This window comes from Vipera ursinii, assembly GCF_947247035.1.
Source record: "Vipera ursinii genome assembly, chromosome: 6".
NCBI classification, from domain to species: Eukaryota; Metazoa; Chordata; class Lepidosauria; order Squamata; family Viperidae; genus Vipera; species Vipera ursinii.
This window is the reverse complement of record NC_139515.1, coordinates 13,522,087-13,544,212: the sequence shown is the minus strand read 5'-3', so window position 1 is coordinate 13,544,212 and position 22,126 is coordinate 13,522,087. Positions and strand designations below refer to the sequence as shown.

At 37.8% G+C, this 22,126-nt stretch overlaps 1 protein-coding gene across 5 annotated transcripts in view; it reads right to left on the bottom strand.

Annotated features, from left to right (window-relative positions):
* The window catches only part of KIF21A (kinesin family member 21A), a 103,860-nt gene that overhangs the window by 15,333 nt on the left and 66,401 nt on the right, over positions 1–22,126 (bottom strand). Inside the window, exons 15-30 of one of the 5 annotated variants that reach the window (XM_083366229.1) lie at positions 21,649–21,848; positions 20,742–20,849; positions 18,738–18,806; positions 18,451–18,638; positions 16,523–16,676; positions 16,052–16,249; positions 15,264–15,365; positions 14,403–14,568; positions 13,892–13,912; positions 10,596–10,656; positions 9,328–9,382; positions 8,008–8,225; positions 6,446–6,559; positions 5,523–5,651; positions 4,100–4,138; positions 638–771 (exon numbers count right to left, since the gene is read on the bottom strand). In XM_083366229.1, coding sequence (XP_083222355.1) covers positions 638–771; positions 4,100–4,138; positions 5,523–5,651; positions 6,446–6,559; positions 8,008–8,225; positions 9,328–9,382; positions 10,596–10,656; positions 13,892–13,912; positions 14,403–14,568; positions 15,264–15,365; positions 16,052–16,249; positions 16,523–16,676; positions 18,451–18,638; positions 18,738–18,806; positions 20,742–20,849; positions 21,649–21,848 — 1,956 coding nt within the window. The remainder of the gene's footprint in view (positions 1–637; positions 772–4,099; positions 4,139–5,522; positions 5,652–6,445; positions 6,560–8,007; positions 8,226–9,327; positions 9,383–10,595; positions 10,657–13,891; positions 13,913–14,402; positions 14,569–15,263; positions 15,366–16,051; positions 16,250–16,522; positions 16,677–18,450; positions 18,639–18,737; positions 18,807–20,741; positions 20,850–21,648; positions 21,849–22,126) is intronic. The other 4 variants (XM_083366231.1, XM_083366230.1, XM_083366232.1 and 1 more) reach the window with 4 other exon arrangements.

Sequence of the window (22,126 nt, the reverse complement as noted above, 5' to 3'; positions counted from 1 at the left end):
GAAGGTGCGCCTTTGGCGTCTAGTTATGCTGACCAAATGACCACGGAGATGTCCTCAGATAAGCGCTGGCTCTTCGGCTTTGAAACGGAGATGAGCACCGGCCCCTAGAGTTGGAAACGACTAGCAAGCATGTGTGGGGGAACCTTTACCTTTACTTTAGGACACTTTTTGTATTAATCATTTGAACTAATCTTTTTGCAACCAATTTGGATCTTTCAAGTGTTGTTAATTCCTCATCCCTGTTGCCATTATTGTTGTGACTCTCTTGAAGGTACACAGTTTATAGATACAGTTCTCTAAAAGTTTCATTATCCCTGCTATTGTTATCGTGTCCTGCCAAAAAAAAAATCAGGCTGATATTTTGATGCTTTCCCATTATACCCTGCAGCTATTTTTTTCATACAAATTTGACATTGCTCCAAACTGAATCAGTTTGCCCTTGAATCTTGAATTGCAAACCAATATGCTTCCTTGATCTGACTTTCAATTCTTCAATTAAAATGAAATAAATGGGTTCACACAGACTTAAAATGTAACATGTTATTCTTAGGACATTTGATTAATTCATTGGTAACACCATCAATAGTGAAAGCAAACTTCAGAAAGCTTACATAAACACAATGGAAACCCATCAAACCTTTTGATCCAGTGAAGAGAAGATCATCAGTAGAATCAACACAAAGCACAGCCTTCGTATGACCTTCAGCAATATAGATACATTGAACTGGGGACGGTCGGGCACATTTTGAAGAAAAAGGGTTGATTATGCCTCTAAATGGGAAAAAGAAGCATATATTAGTCATTGTAGTCATTTTAATCAGATTTTACTATTCCAGCCACCTAGCGCTGCATTAGTGAAAATCTTTCCATGAAGATATAAGATTTAAGAATCTGTTAATAGAACATCTATGAATTTATACTCTGCTGTGGCTATGTAACAAACAGGACATACACTTGCTCTCTGATCAAGTGAATTTTCCCCAACCTGTATTTATTGGCCAAAAGAACAGCAGTGGAAAAGGTTAGCCACCTTAGACCAAAGAGTTCTGAGCTGCAACACATATTTACAGATACTATCTTCCAGCACAATGGGCGGGTCTAATTACTTAGATAACTGCTGAGAGAGAGAGAGATTAAAAAAATCTTTATGGCCAAATCAGAGTTTGGATAATACCAAGGGTAGGCAACCTTGGCTCTTTTATGACTCGTGGACTTCAACTTCTAGGAGTTGAAGTCCACGAGTCATAAAAGAGCCAAGGTTGCCTACCCCTGGATTATACCAAAACAGGGCAGTATGTTTCCTATGTCCAGTCTATTTACTTATCCAAATCTACATTCTATGGTAAGGAAATTCAAATTATTCCAAAAAATATATTTACTAGCATTTTTTAATTAGTTAAAAAAATGAAGGGGAGATCGCAAATGTATTTCCTCATGGTGCCTTTTACCTAATCATAGCCTATATTATGTGTGAGTAGACTTATGTTCATACATATATACTTTGCCAGTTTCATTCACGATTGTACACACATACACTACTATTGGGTAAGGATATTAAACCAAATAATCTGCAAAGTCCCTGAATGATCTTTCCCAAACAATTTATGACAGATTTCAATTTCCTCCATTGTGTTGTGCCTAACAGACAGAAGGTTCTTGAAGCAAGCCTCTCTCAGAAAGAGAGATGACTTGAAAGATTCTTCAACTTTCTATAGCCTTATAAGCACTGAACTCTGATCCAAAAATCCAGAAAATAGCAGTTGAGGGGCAGCAGGGAAGTTTTGAAGGAATTTACTCTATTTTCCTGGATCAAAGAACCTTTTTCAGCAAATGTGAAGCACATCTACACTTGCATGACCCCGTAACAAATTAAGCAGCATTAGGTTTGGTTAGTACTTGGATTAAAATTTTTGAAGAAATCCCAAGACTCTAATTTAGCGTGGAAAGCTGAAAAAGCATTTCAGAAAGCAATGGCAAACCATTTCTTCAAAGACACTAAGAAAACACCATGGACTTTTCCAGGTAATCAAATTTGCCTCAAGGGGATGAGAGATTTATAAATTTCTGTAAACAAGCAGACAACATTTAACATTGGATTCGGGAAAATGAGTAAGCTTAATGATGTATCAGGTACATATTTCTAATCTCATATCCATCAGCAAATCACTATCCTTGAGATTATACTAAAGCAGAGCCAATTGAATAGTACTTTTTCAAGATGTGAAACCTGAAAACTAAATTATAAAGCGAAGAAGTACAGAAGTCAATATTCCTATACTCTGTAGTATCAAACTGAATAGATCTATAACAGATCTGAAAGAGCTTATATATTAAGATGCTAATGTATAATATATATAATAAAAGAAAGAGTATGTAGATTAAACGAAGACTTAGGAAATATCAAAAATCTTTCTACTGTATAAGTTATAGATTAGAAGAGTGGAATATAATTGAAGCATGTATAGTTTTATACCTGCTTATAACCATAATTGTTGTAGCAAGAAAAAGACAATAAATACCATAGGAAAAACTTAAGTGTTAATAAACTGATAGAGCCTTCAAGTTATTCTATCTCTAACAAATTTGGATGTTTAAATAATGATTTAGACTCTTTGTACTTTTCAAATATAGGAGCTTTGTGTGTAAATAAAAACTTGCAGGAATATCATATAAGCAAGGATGAAAGAAACTATTCAAGAAAAAATATTGTTATGTTGTATAAGAAATTTCCAAGAAAATAAAAGCAAGTTAAACTGATATTCATTCCATTAAAAAAAAGGAATTAAATGTGCCAGGAATCTGTCCATATGGGCTATAGATACATAGCAAAAATAGAGGTTTATGTGCCAAGAGATAGACACTCTCAGTAACAATGAAGAAACGATTAAAATCAGAAAAATTCTAGGTATTCGAAATGTTCTGTTATCTGAAAAATATCACTTGTTACTTCATTCTGTTCATATATAAATGAAAGCACAACTTAAATTTAGGCAGTTGAAGAAAATTCTTATAAAAATTTCTAATTTGCAACATGTTGACTCACAATTTCTTCAACTTTTAGTTATATCCTAGGCAACAGGTCTGCAACCCGCGGCTCCGGAGCCGCATGCGGCTCTTTCAGCCATCTCCTGCGGCTCCTAGTCCTCTGCCATGTGCAGTCCAAAAAAAAAAAAAAGTGGGACTAAAAAAGTTCAACCAATCAATTCAAATATGTAAGGTAGGTGCATATCTCACCTTGGCTCCACTCTTCAGTCAAACCCTGTTCTGCGCATACGCGCATGTACGCGCATGTGCACACATTTTTTGCAGCTCCCAGTTTTTCCTTTTGTGAGGGAACTGGTTCTGAGTGGCTCTTTCACTGTTTCAGGTTGCTGACCCCTGTCCTAGTCTATTGTATGCAGTGCTTTTTTTGTAAAAGAAAAAGGTGTCGGAACTCACACATGTCATACAACCCGCCTTGCCTACCCTACAAGGTTCCATCCAGAAAAGGTGCCGGAACTCCGTTCTGAGCGTTCTATGAGGAAAAAAGCCCTGATTGTATGTATTGAGAACTGCTGGCAGGATTTATTTTTGTCCTATGCTTAAGGTTTAAGAAGGACAAATGCTCTGTTTGGTTAGTGATAATTTCTATTTCCTTTACTCTGATGACACAGATTTCCCTTACAGATTGGCTGCTTTTAGCATCTTTTAAGATTCAAGAACTGTCGTGAATGTAAAACATGAAAACATGTCTTTCCTACATAGCTCATTATAGCTTGTCACTTTCAACAAAGCAAATTGAGAATGTTTGCCATGAGTTTATTAAAAGATTAAGAGAGAAAAAGATGTAAGTAAAAACAGGCACACCACCCGGACATGATTTCCAAAGAGAAATTAGTACACATGCTGGAGATACTTTTTTTTTAAAAAAAAATCAAGCAGAAGAATGCTTCAGAAAATAAAATGATCCAAGAGACATACGAACATTTTGAGGAGCATGGGATTTTTTTTAAAAAAACATCATGCAAAAATGTTTAGTTAGTTAATTTAGGAACTGCAAGTAAAAATATTAAGCATAACACTAAGAGTCCAGAAGATGGACAGGAGGAATCCATAGTACCTGTGTACCTCCGACAGAGAAGAATCACTTTCATCAGACCTACAATAAACAGTAGTAAGATTATGAAGAAAAATTATAGATATCATCAAAGTAAAGAAAGAAGGTGGGAGGAGAGACAGCATTGTTACTAAAAGGTAGAAAAAACAGTGTGTAAACAATACCCAAACAGGCCTAACCAGGTTTGGTAATGCTGGAAAAATATGCAGAAAACCCTTTTCACTAGGGAAAAATGGAGCTATTGTCCAACTGACTTTCTACGAGACATTTCCAGCTTCTTTAATAATTCTTTTAAAAAGCTGTGGGAGAGAGAGCTTTGATAAAATGACTGAATTTGGTTGGCATGTAGCTTTCTGCCTTTTTGTTCACTTATATATGCATCGGGCGGGGGGGGGAGGAGGGATCAGTTTTGCAATCACAGTCAAAACTGTTAATTTGCTGGTAAGAGATTAACCCTTTGTGTTTTCTTCTTATAAATCAAGGCGGAGTCATATGCTTGTAAGCCTTTAAAAATAGCCCAGTGTTAAAGAATACTACATCAGTATACTTTTAACAATTGAAGATACTGCATTCCTCAATACAGTCAATCAGTTGAAGTCTGAATTATGAAAGCTCAAAGCAGACCAATAATTATTATATATCTTTATGTCCAATTTCAATAATTAACACTACTGAGAATTGCTAATTCTTTTCGCTAGTATAAAATAGCTCAAAGCATAGGCAAAAAAAAAGATCTCAGTGGATTGTAAGAACTGTTAGAAACATGTATAGCAATCACAGATTTGGGGGGGAGGAAGATATTAAAAACAAAAGTATAGGAAGACAAGAAATAAAGGGGGAAAAAGGCCTACAACACTACTGCCAAAAACATAAAAGTTAAGCATAATATATTAACTCTGAAAGTGCAACACATTTGCAATAAAGACTCTGGATGAATTCGAACTGCTACCGCTGAAAAAATAAATACTACACAAAGGAAGTACTGAAATTTCCTCTAGTTGATATTTCCAGTTCTCCCTTTGCCCTCAAAGTGTGGTTTCAGGCCAATGAGAGTGCAGATTGCCTATAATCCACTTACATTGCAATGCAATAATTATATGAATGCTGACACCGCATCATTCAACAGCACAGAAACTCACAGGGTGTTCCCATGCTTGAAAAACATTTAAATGAAAACCTGACTATTCGGAGGGCACAAGAAAAATAATTTTACACAGGCATAAGTATAAATTTATGTATATTTCAGCAGGAAATGTTTACATAAGTAGGAATGTCATATTTTAAGAGTGTGGAAGCAACAAATGGACTATATTTTTTAACTCTAGCATGAGATGGCCATAGCCAAAGCATTCTGAAGCTCTGTAGCAAGCTCACATGCGCTTTGGGTACCATGGCTGCTGTGGGGAGTTGGGTCTTTGTGACTTACTTATCCTTCTGAACTGATGGGCTTCCCTGAGAAACAGTGAGACGGCTAAAAACATTCAGTTCATTACGGGGACGGCTTGGTGGGGAAGGAGGAGGTGACAGACTAGCCTCTGAGGTTCCAGAATCTGAGCTATAAGAAAAAAATTAAACATTAAAAACCAATTGTAAATAAAAACAAAAACAAAAAGCAAATGAAATAAAGAGGTTAAAATTAAGAAAGTACGCTAGGGACTAGGTCACTGATGTTTTGCTTGCTTCATTTAGAGCCTTGGTGGAGCAGTGGACTAATGCCTCCTTAAGTAACACCAGCTGCCTGCAATAATTGCAGTTTCGCGTCCCACCAGGCTCAAGGTTGACTCAGCCTTCCATCCTTCCGAGGTAGGTAAAATGAGGACCCAGATTGTTGGGGGCAATTAAGCTGACTTTGTAATAATGCCGCTTGGGGTGTGTGTGAGAAAGCTCTAATAAGCAGGCATATACATAGAATGAAGGCTATTGCTAAGCACATTGGTTTGTGCTTAAATTGTAAGCCGCCCTGAGTCTTCGGAGAAGGGCGGGATATAAGTGGGATTAAAAAAATAAAAATAAAAAAATGTTTACTGCAAGCTCCTCTGGTAGAACATAAAGATTATAAAACATACCACCACGAGAGGGCAGTTTAATACCTTAAAACAAATTAAAGGCTATGGAAAGGAAAAAAAAAAGTAAATATGAGAGCTCTACAATGGAAAATGTTGTTTCAAGATTGAGAAACCTCAATAATAAATAGTCAATATTAATGAAGTTTACACACTGCTTTTCAGTGTACCATTAAGTGAGATGCAGAAGTAGAGTTACAAAGGCAGCTTCTTCAAGAAAGCAAAATCATTTTCAATTTTGTACAACACAATCAATACAATTCACATTTGAAGTAAAGCATCTTACTGTTTTTGTTCTTTTGGCTTTGGCTTATCTACAGATTTATCGTAGCTTTTTCTCTTTGATACAGGTGAAGTTTCTGGTATTCTTTTTTCTGTTGGAGATGATAACTGTTTGGACCTGTCATAACAAAAAAAAAGAATACTTGGGTAGACAATCATAATTTGATGACCGCGATTATCAGTAGAGTTTTGATGAAGTTAGTTTACAAAACATCACCAGATTTTTTAAAAATACTGTAATTGCAGATTTTTTCATATACTATTATAATCCACTCAGAATGGACAGGCAGCATAACTCAACTAACTGTATGTAAGTAAGTAAGTATGTATAAACAGTTTACAAGGGTGAATGGAAACGCATACATTATTCTTAAAGGTTTCGTATCAAGGATGTTATAGGAAGAAGAGCTGATAGTAAGGGGTGGTGGTGGGGGTGAAGAAAATAACACACATTAAAAGAATAACCTTCTGGGCCTTTTGTGATTAATTCTTTATCATCTGGATCAGGATTTCCAAAATTTGAAGAGGTACAGAGCCCAGGGGGAGATATGAAGAAACTTTTAATTGTACCTTGTTATAATAAATCCAACTTTCCCCCAAGTTTTATTGTATTGTTTTCACTGTTCATTTGTGTTCATTTTAGTGTCTGGATTTTTAGGGGAGGTATGTATATTAAGATTACACTAAAGGGGGATAAGATGGCAAAAAGTTTAGGAACCCCTGCTGTAGATGCATTTGGAATTCTTAGTCAACCTGGGCCATCATAACACTGGCTGTGATTTATAGGAGTTGAGTAAGGTAAAGATAAAGGTTCCCCTGCCCATGCGTGCTAGTCGTTTCCAACTCTAGGGGCCGGTGCTCATCTCCGTTTCAAAGCCGAAGAGCCAGCGCTTGTCTGAGGATGTCTCTGTGGTCATGTGGCCGGCATGACTAGACGCCAAAGATGCATGGAACGCTGTTACCTTCCCACCGGAGTGGTCCCTATTTTTCTACTTGCATTTTTACGTGCTTTTGAACTGCTAGGTTGGCAGAAGCTGGGACGAGTAACAGGCGCTCACTCTGTTACGCGGCACTTGGGATTCGACCCGCCAAACTGCTGACCTTCTGATCGACAAGCTCAGCGTCCTAACCCACTGAGCCACCACGTCCCTTAGGAGTTGAGTAGTTCCAACTTATTAATCAGGGCTTCAAGTTAGGGTGGCTCCTTTAAAGATATTTCAAGAGGAACTCCTTTATAGAGGGTACTCTTCATGCGAACAAAACAGGTATCCTTTACCAATATCGTTAAACACTGCTGAACTTTATACATCTAAATACAATAAATAAAACTATTCATTTCTATTCTTGTTCAATGTTTAGACTGAGTTTTAGGATTACAGGACAAGAAACTGCCTAAAGTTATCTATGCAGAACTATTTAATGTTAAAATTGTATGACAGTTTCACTGGAGACACTGGAGATCCTTTGAACAGAAAGTTGATCTCCGGGTATCCTGAAGCCGAATGAAATGTGGCCAAACATGTATTAAGGAGTCAAGAGGAAGTCAGTGGACTGTACATATCTTACATGCTGGCAGCCTTAGAAGGCAAGGGTGACTGCAACAGAAGGGCCTCTTTGTCCCTGGCAGGCAGTTCTTTCATGTCAGAATCCATTCCACTTTCTTGAGCTTCTGCAACCGAGGCAAGAGGACTAGACACAACTGACTCTCCTGCACTGACGTCTGATGTTAAATCACTGCTATCAGCATAAAGCAATTCCATCTGGGTTGTTGTCCTACGGCGTGCCTGAAACAGATTGAAAAAGGAAGAACAATACAGTAACAATCTATTCCTTTTCAGAACTTGAAGAATAGTCTGAAATGAAGGTAAGGTAAAGGTAAAGGTTCCCCCGCACACGTGTGCTAGTTGTTTCCGACTCTAGGGGCCGGTGCTCATCTCCGTTTCAAAGCCGAAGAGCCAGCGCTTGTCCAAGGACGTCTCCGTGGTCATGTGGCCGGCATGACTAGACACCAAAGGCGCACGGAACACTGTTACCTTCCCACCGGAGTAGTCCCTATTTTTCTACTTTCATTTTTACATGCTTTTGAACTTCTAGGTTGGCAGAAGCTGGGATGAGTAACAGGCGCTCACTCTGTTACGCGGCACTCGGGATTCGACCCGCCAAACTGCCGACCGACAAGCTCAGTGTCCTAACCCACTGAGCCACCGCGTCCCTTGAAATGAAGGTAGACCAGTGCTATTTACTTGATACTAAAATTTAAATTATTCCTCATCATCTATGCTGAAAAAGGCAGATATTGTCTGAAGGTGACTAGTTTCATTAATGGTTTGTTGATCGCGAGTAGTAAATGGGCTAGAACACTGCAAAGATAAGCTTACACTTAGGTTCTCCTGATTCCCCTTGTCAAAGCAGGAAGCACAAAGACCACTTTGAACGAGAAAGCTCTCTTATTTTCTTCCAGGTTTTAGTCAGTCAATCAGATCATGAAAGAACTAGGAAAACTTGTAAGAAAACTTGTAAGAAAAAACTAGAAAAACCTGGTGTCTAAAAGAGATGATCACTTTCCCTTCTAACATTCTGAATTTGGGCAGTTTCAAAGGATGGAAATGAACTGGAGACACGCTGTATGGACAATGATACCATACTATTGACCGCTGCACATGCCAGCAGCTAACTGATCTTGATGGACTTTTTCGAAAGCTAAGCAAAGTTGATCATGGATGTGAGAAAATCAGGAGATCCCTAAGCATAGCCTAGATTGGGAAACATAAATAGAGCATCAAACCATTTCTCTGTTGTTGCCAAAACCCAACAAGGACGTCTCCACAGTGCAAGCTTAATTCAATATGATTTCTTTACCTTGATCGTGTTTTACTCATAACTTACCTTACTTTTAGGCTTGACTTCACTACAAAGTTTCATAAGATCTGAAGATAAAGAACTGCAAACAAAACCATACATTTAGTGGTAAGACCTCATGGATACAAGGTATCCCTCCTCCACTGTGAGTGAGTGAGTGTGTGTGTGTGTGTGTGTGTGTGTGTATGAAAAAGTTAAAAGACTTATATGACCGTTTATCTTATGTGCCATCTTGGTATGGTTCACAATAATAGCAATAACAACATAGAAAGAACAGTAAAAAATAGCATCCAAAAACAATTCACATTGCCCTAAAACAGACATGTCAAACACAAGGCCCGGGGGCCAGATCTGGCCCGTGAAGTGGTTTCATGCGGCCCGCGAAGCCATCCTGGAAACAGTGAGGGAACGGCCCCCACTGCCTTGGTCCTGGCCCAGAGACCCTCCTTCTGCCAGAGACCCTCAGATCTGTCCCACTTCTGCCCAGGCCCCCATAGGCACCCTTGATGCGAACGATGTAGAGCTGGCCATGCCCACCCAGTAGGCCATACGCACTCTAGCCACGCCCACCCAGGCCACACCCACCCGACCCCCTGAGGGCAACCGCAATGCTGATGCGGCCCTCAATGAAATTGAGTTTGACACCCCTGCCCTAAAACAACACTCTCCATAAACCATAATAATTACCAGGCTCCAGCCTCGTTCTATCTCAATGCCTTGTGGAAAAGCCCACTTTTAAAATCTTCTGGAAGGCCGGATTTCAGACCTGACATATATGTTCATCCTTTCATTATTATCCCATAAACATGTTCTTACTCTAACATAGTTTTCTTCCCATCACTTGTTTAGACAGGATATACAGAGGTTGAACACGTGAAAGGCTCCCCCAAAGTAAAGACTGAATATGTGCTATGATTCCAGATGTTGTATTTATCTACATTTTCCCCAAAGGACTAACGAGGAGAGAATTGGCCTTAAGAGCCTATGGGTTTGTAATTTGTTTTTATCCAGATTATCTGAGTGATTGAGATGTATCCAGACTTCATATTTATCAATATACATACATGCGTGCGTGTGTATGTGTGACAGTGTGTATACAAAAGTAGATCTTCAAGAACTCAAACTAAGCTATTTTCTTACAGTTAAAGAAAAAGTTCATGGAAATATATATGTTAACTATCTACAACAACAGCTTATCCCCTTTGCTTACCTTTATTTTCTATAGAATCTGTTCTAGAAAATACTGAGAAAGGTTATATTGAAAATTTAATGACTACAGTTTCCATTGATCTCACCTTCCTTCAGCGCCTGGACTATTCAAAGGAACATCTTCATCAGTACTGTCTTCCACATTTTCTAGAAAAGTTTCAAAATCATTATGTTTGTTGGCCAATTTCAATTCAACAAAATATGTATCTATTCTAAGGACTTTTCAAACTATCTAGAGATCAGAGGGAGAGTAATTAGTACTGTATACTCTTCTAATAACAGCTTTTACTTAAAATAACATTCAATTGAACTGACCTAGTTTTCCATAATATCCATAAATGGAATCCCTTTGTTGAACTCACTTTTTAAATTTTTCTGAATCAATAGAAATAGCTTATATTTTCTCATTGTCTATCATCCATATAGAGAAGAAAATTGTAAAGACGTCAAGGAAGTAGAGACCACACATAAAATGCCATAGCATCCCAGCACTTAGTCCACCAAGTATTTGCTGCTTAGAAAAATTATTCTGATTTGCATTAATAAAATATAAATTCACAAAATTGTTACTATAACAATTTGCTTAAGAGAAGCACTTGCTTGAGAGAGTTCCATATAACTAATACCAAATAGGGCTCCAGATTTATTGTTGGATATAAATTCAGCATTTAATATTCACAATAATACTAGCTGCTAGAAGAAAACCATTTCAAGATACTGAAATACTCATTTCTGTCATCCAATACTTATTCTGATCTGGTGCCAGCTGAAGCTGGATAAAGCCTTCTCAAGATCACTATGTGAATCAAGGACCAAAATAAAATTTTAAAAAACATTAATAATAGTAGTTATTCAAATTTCTAAATAGATTTCAACAGAGGTTAAAAAACATTTGTGAAAATGCCAAAATGGAGGTCAAGAACCCCAAAATGCCCATTATAAGTATTCAGATGCTGAAAGAGACCCTCTGTTTCACAGCTGAAAGAAGATCACTTTCTGTAGTATAATAATAACAATAAAGTTTGGAAGGGACCTTGGAGGTCATCTAGTCCAACCGCCTGCTCAGGCAGGAAACCCTATACCATTTCGGACAAATGGCTGTCCAGTCTCTTCTTAAAAACTTCCAGTGTTGGAGCATTCACCACCTCTGGAGGCAGGTTGTTCCACTGGTTAATTGTTTTAACTGTCAGGAAGTTTCTCCTTAGTTTTAGGCTTCTCTCCTTGGTTAGTTTCCATCCATTGATTCTTGTCCTGCCTTCAGGCACTTTAGAGAATAGCTTGACTCCCTCTTCTTTGTGGCAACCCCTGAGATACTGGAACACTGCTATCATGTCCCCCCTCGTCCTTCTCTTCATTAAACTAGACATACCCAATTCCAGCAGCCATTCCTTATATGTTTAGCCTCCAGTCCCCTAACCATCTTTGTTGCTCTTCTCTATACTCTTTCTAGAGTCTCAACATCTATTTTACATGGTGGTGGCCAAAACTGGATGCAGTATTCCAAGTGTGGCCTTACCAAGGCATTGTAAAGTGATATTAATACTTCATGTGATCTTGATTCTATCCCTCTGGTAATGCAGCCTAGCACTGTGTTGGCTTTTTTGGCAGCTGCAGCATACTGCTGGCTCATATTTAAGTGATTGTCCACTAGGACTCCAAGATCCCTCTCACAGTTACTAGAAAAAGAGCTGTAAGCTGGCTTCTACAGTATATATCTAAAGGGAATGCTAGTCGCATGTAAATTGTCTGCTTTAGTTCCATTCACGCTGAAGTAAGGGAAACAAATGAAGGCTAGGGAGAGGACTTTGAAATCCAATTTGATCCTGTGCATAATTTTAGGGATCCAAAAATATACAGTAAATCTTTAACAGACTAATGAGAGGAAGGGCTGTTCCCTAAAATAGAATGTTAAATCTGTATAAAGTTTTACATATGTACATTGTACACATGTATAAAATGGGAATGGACTCTTAACTATATATTTTTCATATTTTATGCATGTATAAAATGGCAAATGGAAGCGCAGAGTACAAACAGATCTGGCCTATGCATCTGAAGCCTGCTAAACAATACCCTTTTAAATGAAAATGATGAACCTGGAAGGAGGTGCCACTGTTGTGTCCATTTATTCACATGAAACAGTGCTAAATATCAGTGATTATGAAAATAGCTTGAAAGTCCACAAAAATGGCATTTATATGAAAAATTTCATATTTGAAACTTTAAGTCAAGGTAGGCAAATTGGCGGCTTTCATACATTTTGAACCTTTTGCCATGGGCTATTTGACAAAGGTGAGCACATGACCCTAGGTCAGGGGTAGGCAACCTCGGCTTTTATGACTCATGGACTTCAACTCCTAGAATTCCTGAGTCAGCATAGCTAACTCAGGAATTCTGGGAGTTGAAGTCCATGAGTCATAAAAGAGCCGAGGTTGTCTACCCCTGCCCTAGGTCTAGGACACTGCAACTGTTATAAATAGAAACCAGTTGCCAAACATCTGAATTTTAATCACGTGTCCATGGGGATGCTGCAAAAGTCAGAACTGTGAAAAATGGTCGTAAGTCACCTTTTTCAGTGCCGTTGTAACTTTGAACAGTCACTCAATGAACTGTTGTAAGTCAAGGACTACCTGTATATTTAATACAATAGCAAGTACAATTCAGTTATAGCAACTAGCAACTGGGCAATAGCATTCTATTATTCTTACTTAATGCAGATTGAAAAAAGGGACATAATTATATGGACTGACACTACACATATAATAAAGTCTCTCATTTCAGCTCAACTTCATTCTTGGCCCTTTAACAAAATGGTATGTACTAGCACTGAATATGCCCATCTCTGCAATGCACACTTAAATATCCATCATATTTATAATGAAACTTTTCAAGTTAAACATTCAATTCCCCATAAAGTAGAAAAGGGAGCTGCTAAAATGCGTTAAAATTATGTTAACAAAAAGTAATTGTTACATGTGTTATAATAAGAACACAACTGTATCAGGAACAGCCTAGTAGCTACAGCATCCAAATGAACAAAAAGATAAGCTTTTAAGTACATTCACAATGGTTGCATTCATGCCTGCTTCAGTTATCATCCAACTAGTAATTTTTGGTAACAAAAGAAACTTCTAAGTAAAACAACTCTGTAAGCGTATAACAATAAGCATGTCTGCATGGGCATCTGCAAGAGGGAAGCAAGGGAGAACAAATAAAATTGTCATTTGCTGTGTGATGGCATCGTGGCACCCATGTACATTTCCCAGATAGTACATGCAGACTTTATGGACGTTCACACTCAATGATGTGCCAGTTAGTGTACACATATAATTATTAGTATCTCATGCAGCTATGCAGGACACAAAAAGCTATACATACTTACCCAATGGTATGCTATCTAGGTCTGTGTAAAACAACAGTAAGGAGGAAACAAAAATCAACACACCAATCAAAACCAATAAATTAGCAGAATGGCCAATCAAAGAGACCTTCAGATTAAGACTATCAGAACTATCAGAATAGATGCCATAGATGACACAAAACTAGCTTTTTTAGAACTGTACGGAGAAACTAAATTTAAATACTGAGAATTTTATTTTAAGTACTTCAATTTGCAGACCATTTAATTTGGTAGATAAAATTACTTAGTAATTGAATCATGCTCTAAAACCAATTAACTACACTTTTCCCCTTGCATTTCATTGGTAAAGAACAGATCATTTGCAACAAGAATGAAACACCTTTACATGCACTAACTTTGAGTCATATTTTATCATATAATTTAAGTACAGCATCTATTCGTAAGACACTAATGGAAAGACATTCCATACACCATGCTTCATAAGCAAATCCAGCAGGCAATATAATTCCATTTTGCAGAACATTCAGGTTACCTTGTAATGCATGGCCCAGTAAAGCATCTAGTTCAGGGTTTAATTCTGCTTTCTCTTTCAACATGTGAAATAAGAGTTGGTTTTGGGTAGCGGTGGTGATTTCAGTTTGCTTAAGGCGTCCTTCAAGAACTTTGATTTGAGCCTCTTTTTGAGCTGCATGGAGACCCTGTTAAAAGATTTTAAAAACTGCCTTATTGTACTTCTTTTGAAAAGCCTCAATGTGGCTAACTACTTTATATACACATGTCAGAATCCATTTATATCATATTCATAAATGTATGTTTAAAACATTATTCCATGGATCCTGCCATCTCCCGAGAAGGAGGGAATGGATGTGTATTGAGCCTGTATTAGGCATTTCAAAGGAAAAGAGAAGCCTTTTGAACTGGGGGAACAAAAGAGAGGGGTTAGGGTAGGATCATCTGGCTTGTGTCACGGAAGAGAGCAATAAACATAAAAGGTCCTAAGTTCCTTTTTCCCACGAGAGGGATGATACGAGGTAAACGATGGGGGACTGACCAAATGGGGTTAAGGGGGGGTTGAACCGGGAACTCTTTATAAGGGTTTAATTTGTAGAACAATATTAAGTCCTGTCTTGTATTCCTACAACCAAGCATGTCATAGTAAAGATTTCTTTTGGACTAAGATTTGGCTCCAAGAGTTTTGTCTTCCTAAGACGTGGTTTGGGGTGGGTCCTGACAACACAAATGAATACATTTTGTTAGATGTGGGAGCCGACTTAAAAGTCAATGGAATAATCACCAAATATTGAACTTGAAAGAAATATATCCTCTGCCTCCTAGTCAAACAATGGTTTCAATGTTATTAATTCCAGAAAAACCCCTTCACTCTGTTGATTACCTTATTAATGCCCATAGTAAGGAAATGATCAAGCAAATAACGAGCTTCAGTGAGAGTACAGGCGTTAATAACAGCTGTAACATCTAAAGTGTCTCCTTCTTCCTGTACCAACAACAGGAAACAGAAATATTATACCTTAAGAATTTTTGAAATTGGAAATTTTATTAATAAAGACAAAAACTTTCTATAAAATTGAACATGTATTAATCAAATGGGTTAGTTGTAATTCCAATGCAAGCAATTATGTATACTTTTGCACAAGGCATCAGAATATTCAGAATATATTATGTATATTGAAGTTTAATAACAAATAAAGCAAAATTCCAACTACTGCCTCATTGCTCTTTCAAGTAAGAAATGTTCACAAAGAAAGATATAAAAAAATGTTACCAACACAACTAAACTGATAGTTCTATCTGTATGCAAAGTAAAAATAAAATCCATTTTTTATTTCAGTCGTAGACCAGCACAAAATTACAATCAGGAAAAATTATACCCGTTTTAATAAAATGCAGGTAGTCCTCAATTTACAACCCAAAACTGGGATCAGAATTTCTATTAAGCTTTAAGAGCAACACCAACACCTTAAATGGTTTTCACCAATCCAGATTGTTCTGTTCAGTTATCATACAGTCCCTATATCTTACATGGGTTAGCAGCTCAGACACAATATTTTCAAAGTCAGCCCTACATAAAGTTAATTTCATAGGAAGTAAAAGCCTCAAAAAGATAATTACGTTGTCTATTGAAACTTAATACTTTTTTAAAAATATGTGGGGCTGGCCTACCTTTGCTTCTTCCATTTGCATGATATTTGCTTGGCAGTCAGAAATACTATCATTGATGTAATCTATATTGGCCATTAGTGACTCCATCTCTTCGTTGATATTATGGATGCTTTTATCTATATCTGGGATACCCTCTTTGATTATTCTCTCCCTTCTTCTGGCAAGCTTTTCTTTCCTTTTGGTAAGTTCTTCACGTTGCTAAAATTCAGAAGTGTACAGAACATATCAGCTGGGAAATGTAGACATTCCGATATTTTATGGTGGGAAAGGAAGAACATTAATTCTATTACGTTCACTGTATTTTTGTGGGAAAGAAACAATGTTCAGCATCTATAATGCAAAAGTAGTTGGTCTTTAAAATCTTTAGAGTTTGCATCACATTTACATGTATATTACTAGGGGGGGGTGTAATGCAAAAAAGACAATTTTAAAAGCCAAAATGTATAACAGAGTATCTGAAATAAGCTGTACCTTCAATAACCTATTCATATCGCTTTCCATATTAGATATGGTCATCTTCTGCATAATAATCTCTGTTAATCGCCGCTCAAGTAACTGCCATTTCATTCTTGCACTCCTGGAAGTATAAACTCTTGAAGTCATTGCTTTCCTTTGATATTTACTCCTGTAAAGAATTCAGAAATGTATATCATTTAACAATTCAGAAATGTATAACAACGTAACATCTGAGTTATGTTTTGTGCCAGCAGCAGTACGAGAAAACACCAGCCTTAATATTTAAAACCTCTGGCACGGAAAGAAGTAATACTAATTTTCAGAAATATAAACATTGGTTCCAGATATGTGCTCAGTACTATTGCAACACCTATTTTGTTTTACAAACATTTAAATCAAATAGTTCCCAACATTCCAGAATTATATCCTATCTCTGATATCATATCCCTATTAGAAATGTGTTATCATCAGATATGAAACCTGGAGATGTTCATTAATTTTAAAAAATAGATATTAGAGTTTTCCTATTTGCATTTATATACAAGCAATAAACACGCCAAGTTTAATGTGTGTCAAAGATGGTCAGAACTGATGTGTGATACATTTGTGCAAAATAATGTGTATATGTGTCTATATCTACATGTACAGTAAATTATGTAAAAATTATGAAACCTCAATAAATGTTGGGACTTCTAATGCTCAAGCTTGGAATAAAAAGTCTCCTCAAACTATCATTGCTAGCTTTCAGTTGCTCTTCTATTATTAATTAATCTGCTATTTACAAACAGCATCATCTAGCAAGGGCAAAAAATAAAGTCTGCAGAGGATGTTTTCTGTTGCTGTTATAATATAAAGGACACATGCCTTCTAGGCAGAAGATTCAAGGTCCAACCTTAGGTTTCTCCCAGCAGAAACACAACTCTTGCCTGTTATCCTGGTGAACTGATGGCCATACAATATGAAGCTGGAGAAACAACAATTTCCTCCACTATAATCCCTTGAATTGCCTACACTAGGAAGAAAATGAAATCATGTAACAGATCTACTCCATTATAATTTATCCCCATGGTTTGAGTATCTAAGGTAAGGAATGAGAGTCCTTTGGATTTCAGGTCCTTCCAGATTGTCCTTCCAAAAAATTCCCTTCACGATTTCTCAATATCAGATTCTGATTTTGGGATCAATAGACTTCTAAGGCCCTAGCCCTGGAGAGAGAAAAATCTGGAGGATTTAATTTGAGAAACAGGGTCTGAGTAATCAGTTTCTGATGTTGGGATCAATAGACTTTTAAGGCCCTAGAATTGGAGAGAGAAAAATCTGGAGGATTTAATTTGAGAAAGAGAGTCTGAGTAATCAGTTTCTGATGTCGGGATCCCTAGATTTCTAAGGCCCTAGCATTGGAGAAGACTCCTGCGAGTCCCTTGGACTGCAAGGCGATCAAACCGGTCAGTCCTAGAGGAGATCAACCCTGACTGCTCTTTAGAAGGCCAGATCCTGAAGCTAAAACTCAAATACTTTGGCCACTTAATGAGAAGGAAGGACTCACTGGAGAAGAGCCTAATGCTGGGAAAGATTGAGGGCAATAGAAGAAGGGGACGACGGAGAATGAGGTGGCTGGATGGAGTCACTGAAGCAGTAGGCATGAGCTTAAATGGACTCCAGAAGATGGTAGAGGACAGGAAGGCCTGGAGGAACGTTGTCCATAGGGTCGCGATGGGTCGGACATGACTTCGCAACTAACAACAACAACAAGCATTGGAGAGAAAAACCTGGAGGATTTAACTTCAGAAAGGGGTCTGAATAATCTTATAGTCCCTAAAACATTGTCCAACCCATCATAGAGTAAGGTAATGTTCTTAGGAAATTGTGATCCATCTGACAGGCAAAAGGACCAAAGTATTATTCATTTTAATATACGCAAAATAGTGTTTGCATAGCATTACTTGGTTCCATTTGATGCTGGTAATGCTTGGACTCTTGCTACGGGGATTCTCATCTTCTGTTTTGATCCATCACTGTCTACTGAGGATGCAGCTTCTTGATTTGAGTGCTCAGGTAGACTCAGCTTCCGATTCACTCTCCCAGACACTTTATCAGATATAGGTCTGGCTTGTCGCCGAAGAGCTGTAACCTAAAATAGGTAACTATTTTAATAACTAAAAAACTTTTTAAAAATTAGATGATATATCATAATTTACATATAGATGGCAGAACTGAATTACTGTGGTACCTCTTCAGTTCTGCGGCGTAGAATAACTTCCTGGTTCTTCTTTTGGGCTTCCAGAAGTTTTAGCTGATGCTGTAAAGAAGAACAAGCATAGTAAGCCAACAATGCAATTCTTTCAGTGTGAAAACCACAACGGAAAACATTTCAATATGGGATATGACAGGCAATTTCTGAGGAGCTAAGGTTCGTAACTCAGCTGACTGCCTTTTGGGATCAGAGAAATACGATGGCATCATTAGAAGGAAAGAATCCAAAAATTCTGTGCTATCTGTGGATGGTGAGTAGCCTATTTCCAAGATTCACAGCTGATGGCAACAGTGGCATGAGGCCTTTAGAAAGGAAACTGTTATTACATCCCTTTTTAAAACTTCCCCTAATTAAATAAAATGCCCCCCAAACTTTGACATCAAATTTCAATGGCATAATCTCCCCATCCTGGAGGACCATAAATGAGGTGCATGAGGCCACATAATGGCCTCGGGTTGATGCCAGTGGTGGGATTCAGCAACTTTGCACCACTTCGGCAGAAATGGGAAATAGTTTTTTATTGCCCAGGCCCAGAATGGACTTCCGGAAGCAACATCCACAGAGAACCGGTTGTTCACATATTTCAATTCCACCAATGGTTGATGCCCTCTGGAACAGGACCAAGCTTCTGTTGTTCCAAGTCATGGAACATTGTTTTTATATATAGTAAGTGTAGCAAGATTATTATATGCGCAAAGATGAAAAGATCTGGCAATACCTACAACTTACGCCCTTGACAGTTTATTTTATTTAGTGACCATTCAAAGTTACAACGGCCCTGAAAAAAGGGACTTATGACCACTTTTTACACTTAAGACCACTGCAGCATCCCCATAGTCTCGTGATCAAAATTCACACACTTGGCAACTGACTCACATTTATGACAGTTGCAGTGCTCAGGGGATCCCCTTTTGTGACCTTCTGACAAAGTCAATGGGGAAGCCAGATTCACTTAACAACCATGTTACTAAGTTAACAATTGCAGTGATTCACTTAACTATGGCAAGAAAAGTCATAAAATGGGGCAAAATTCACTTAACAAATGTTTCATTTAGCAACATTAATTTCGGACTCAATTGTGGCCATAAGTCAAAGACTACCTGTATCTATATTTACTGGTAATGACTTTTTGCATAAAAAAGAAAAAAATGAGCTTATGATTTATGGTTTTGATGGTTAGATAAGCTAGACCAGACATGTCACATTCCCGACAATACGTGACATCGCGCAATGTATCAGGACGGTTTTGCCATTGCAGGCAATGGGGTGGGCGTGGTTTCCAGATGACGCATCCGGCCCATGGGCCGGCAGTTTGACACCCCTGGGCTAGACCAGGGGTAGGCAACCTCGGCTCTTTTATGACTCATGGACTTCAACTCCTAGACTCAGGAATTCTGGGAGTTGAAGTCCATGAGTCATAAAAGAGCCGAGGTTGCCTACCCTTGGGCTAGACTACAGAAAAAAGACAGTCACAATGTATCTTTACTACAATTTATAATTGTGCTATAGTTATATCTGCTGTAAAGATTGGAAGCCACTTTATATCTTTTTTCTCTCTTTTCATTTTTTTTCTGCTTTTTCCTTTTCTACCTCTCAACTTTTTTTCATTTTCCCCTTTTTTCTCTTTTCTTTTTCACCTGCACTAAACGTAAGTTTGAACCCCCTCACCTTAAATTCCAGATCACTTACAAACTGCTTTTTAAAATAAAAATCCCAAGAAAGAAATCTTGGGAAACCAAGCCATGGCATGTTCTTTGCCCAATTCCACAAAATTCCTATATAGAGAATCAAAGCAGTTTTTTCCCCCATTATTCTCAAGATGTGCTTTACTGTTAACCAAATTCCCCATAGCTGTGATACTAAATCCAAATAATATGGCTCTCTTTCAGTTCAAGCTTTAAATATCTACTTATATATAAAAGTAAATATTTACTTTTATCTCACGAGAATGCAATACATTTTGACCAATTTATTAATCACCTCTCGTTTTCTCTGTTCTTTTTTAAGCTGTGCAATCTCTTTGTTTCTTCTAGATTCATTCATCCTGGCTTTCTCTTGTTCTTCTTTCATTTGTTTCATCAAGCGAACCTGTAATAAAAGTTATTTCACCATCTTTAATCAACTCAATCGCTGCTTATCACATTCTAAATTACTGAAGGGGGGCGAATCAATGTGTCAAAGGCAACGATCTCTATAGCATCAGCATCATAACATTTATTTATTTATTTATTTAGATTTATATACCGCCCTTTCCCGAAGGACTCAGGGCGGTTTACAGGGCATTTAAAAAAACAGTCAATACAAACGTTAAAAGAAATTAAAAGAGATTAAATAGAACCCTGAGAAAATTAAAACCCAGTTAAAATTAAAATTAAAAATATTCTCAGCCTGGGCCAGAGAGCTCGAAGAGCCAGGTCTTCAGGTCCCGGCGGAATGAACGGAGGTTGGGGGCAGTCCTAAGCTCCGCGGGCAGCTGGTTCCACAGGGCAGGTGCACCCACTGAGAAGGCCCTACCCCTGGGTGTTACCCGCCGGCAGTCTTTAACCGGCGGCACCCTGAGGAGACCCTCCCTGTGGGAGCGCACTGGACGAAGGGAACTTGATGCTGGCAGCAGGTGTTCCCTCAAATATTTGCATACAAGAAGAAATATACAAGAAGGGGACAGTTGTGAAAACACCCATAGCCATGTGAATAGAAATGCAGGTTACAAACATTATACTGGTAAGTGACCATTTTCATTTATGAGCAATGGGTAACATTGCAGCCTTGATCAAGTCATCCGGATGGTTTCAAGCAGCAAAATGAAAGACAGGGTTTATCTGGTAATACAGCTGATCATTCAGGTGGATGCACACAATACTAGAAATTGTAAGGTGAGGTGGAATACCTTTGTTTTCTTCATTTCTGCAACATCCTGTTGCAATTTTTTCAGTTGCTTTTCATACTGTGACTGATTTTTAAGTAATCGTGCATGTTCTTTCTGGGCTGCCTGAAGCCTCTGGAGTTGTTTATTCATGGACTGGAGCTTCTTTTCATATTCACTTTTAATCTTTTTTGCTTTTTCTTCTGAGCAGGACTCCACTGAACCTAACAATGTTAATGGATTTCTCAGCACATGAGCTACAATCACACAGATTCTAGCCTTAAAATAAGGCACAATGCTAAGTTGGATCAGTTTTCAATTTTGGCTAGTTGTCCTTTTTACTAGTTTTTAAAAAAAAACAAGGAGAGGAAAAAAAGGCAAAGACCTTTGTACCTCTTGTGTCATGGGCCTCCATTCTGATATGCCAGATGGCTGTCATAGACATAGCAGGAGAACACCATGAGAATTTTCTCCCCATGTGTCCCTAGTATTATATTTATCA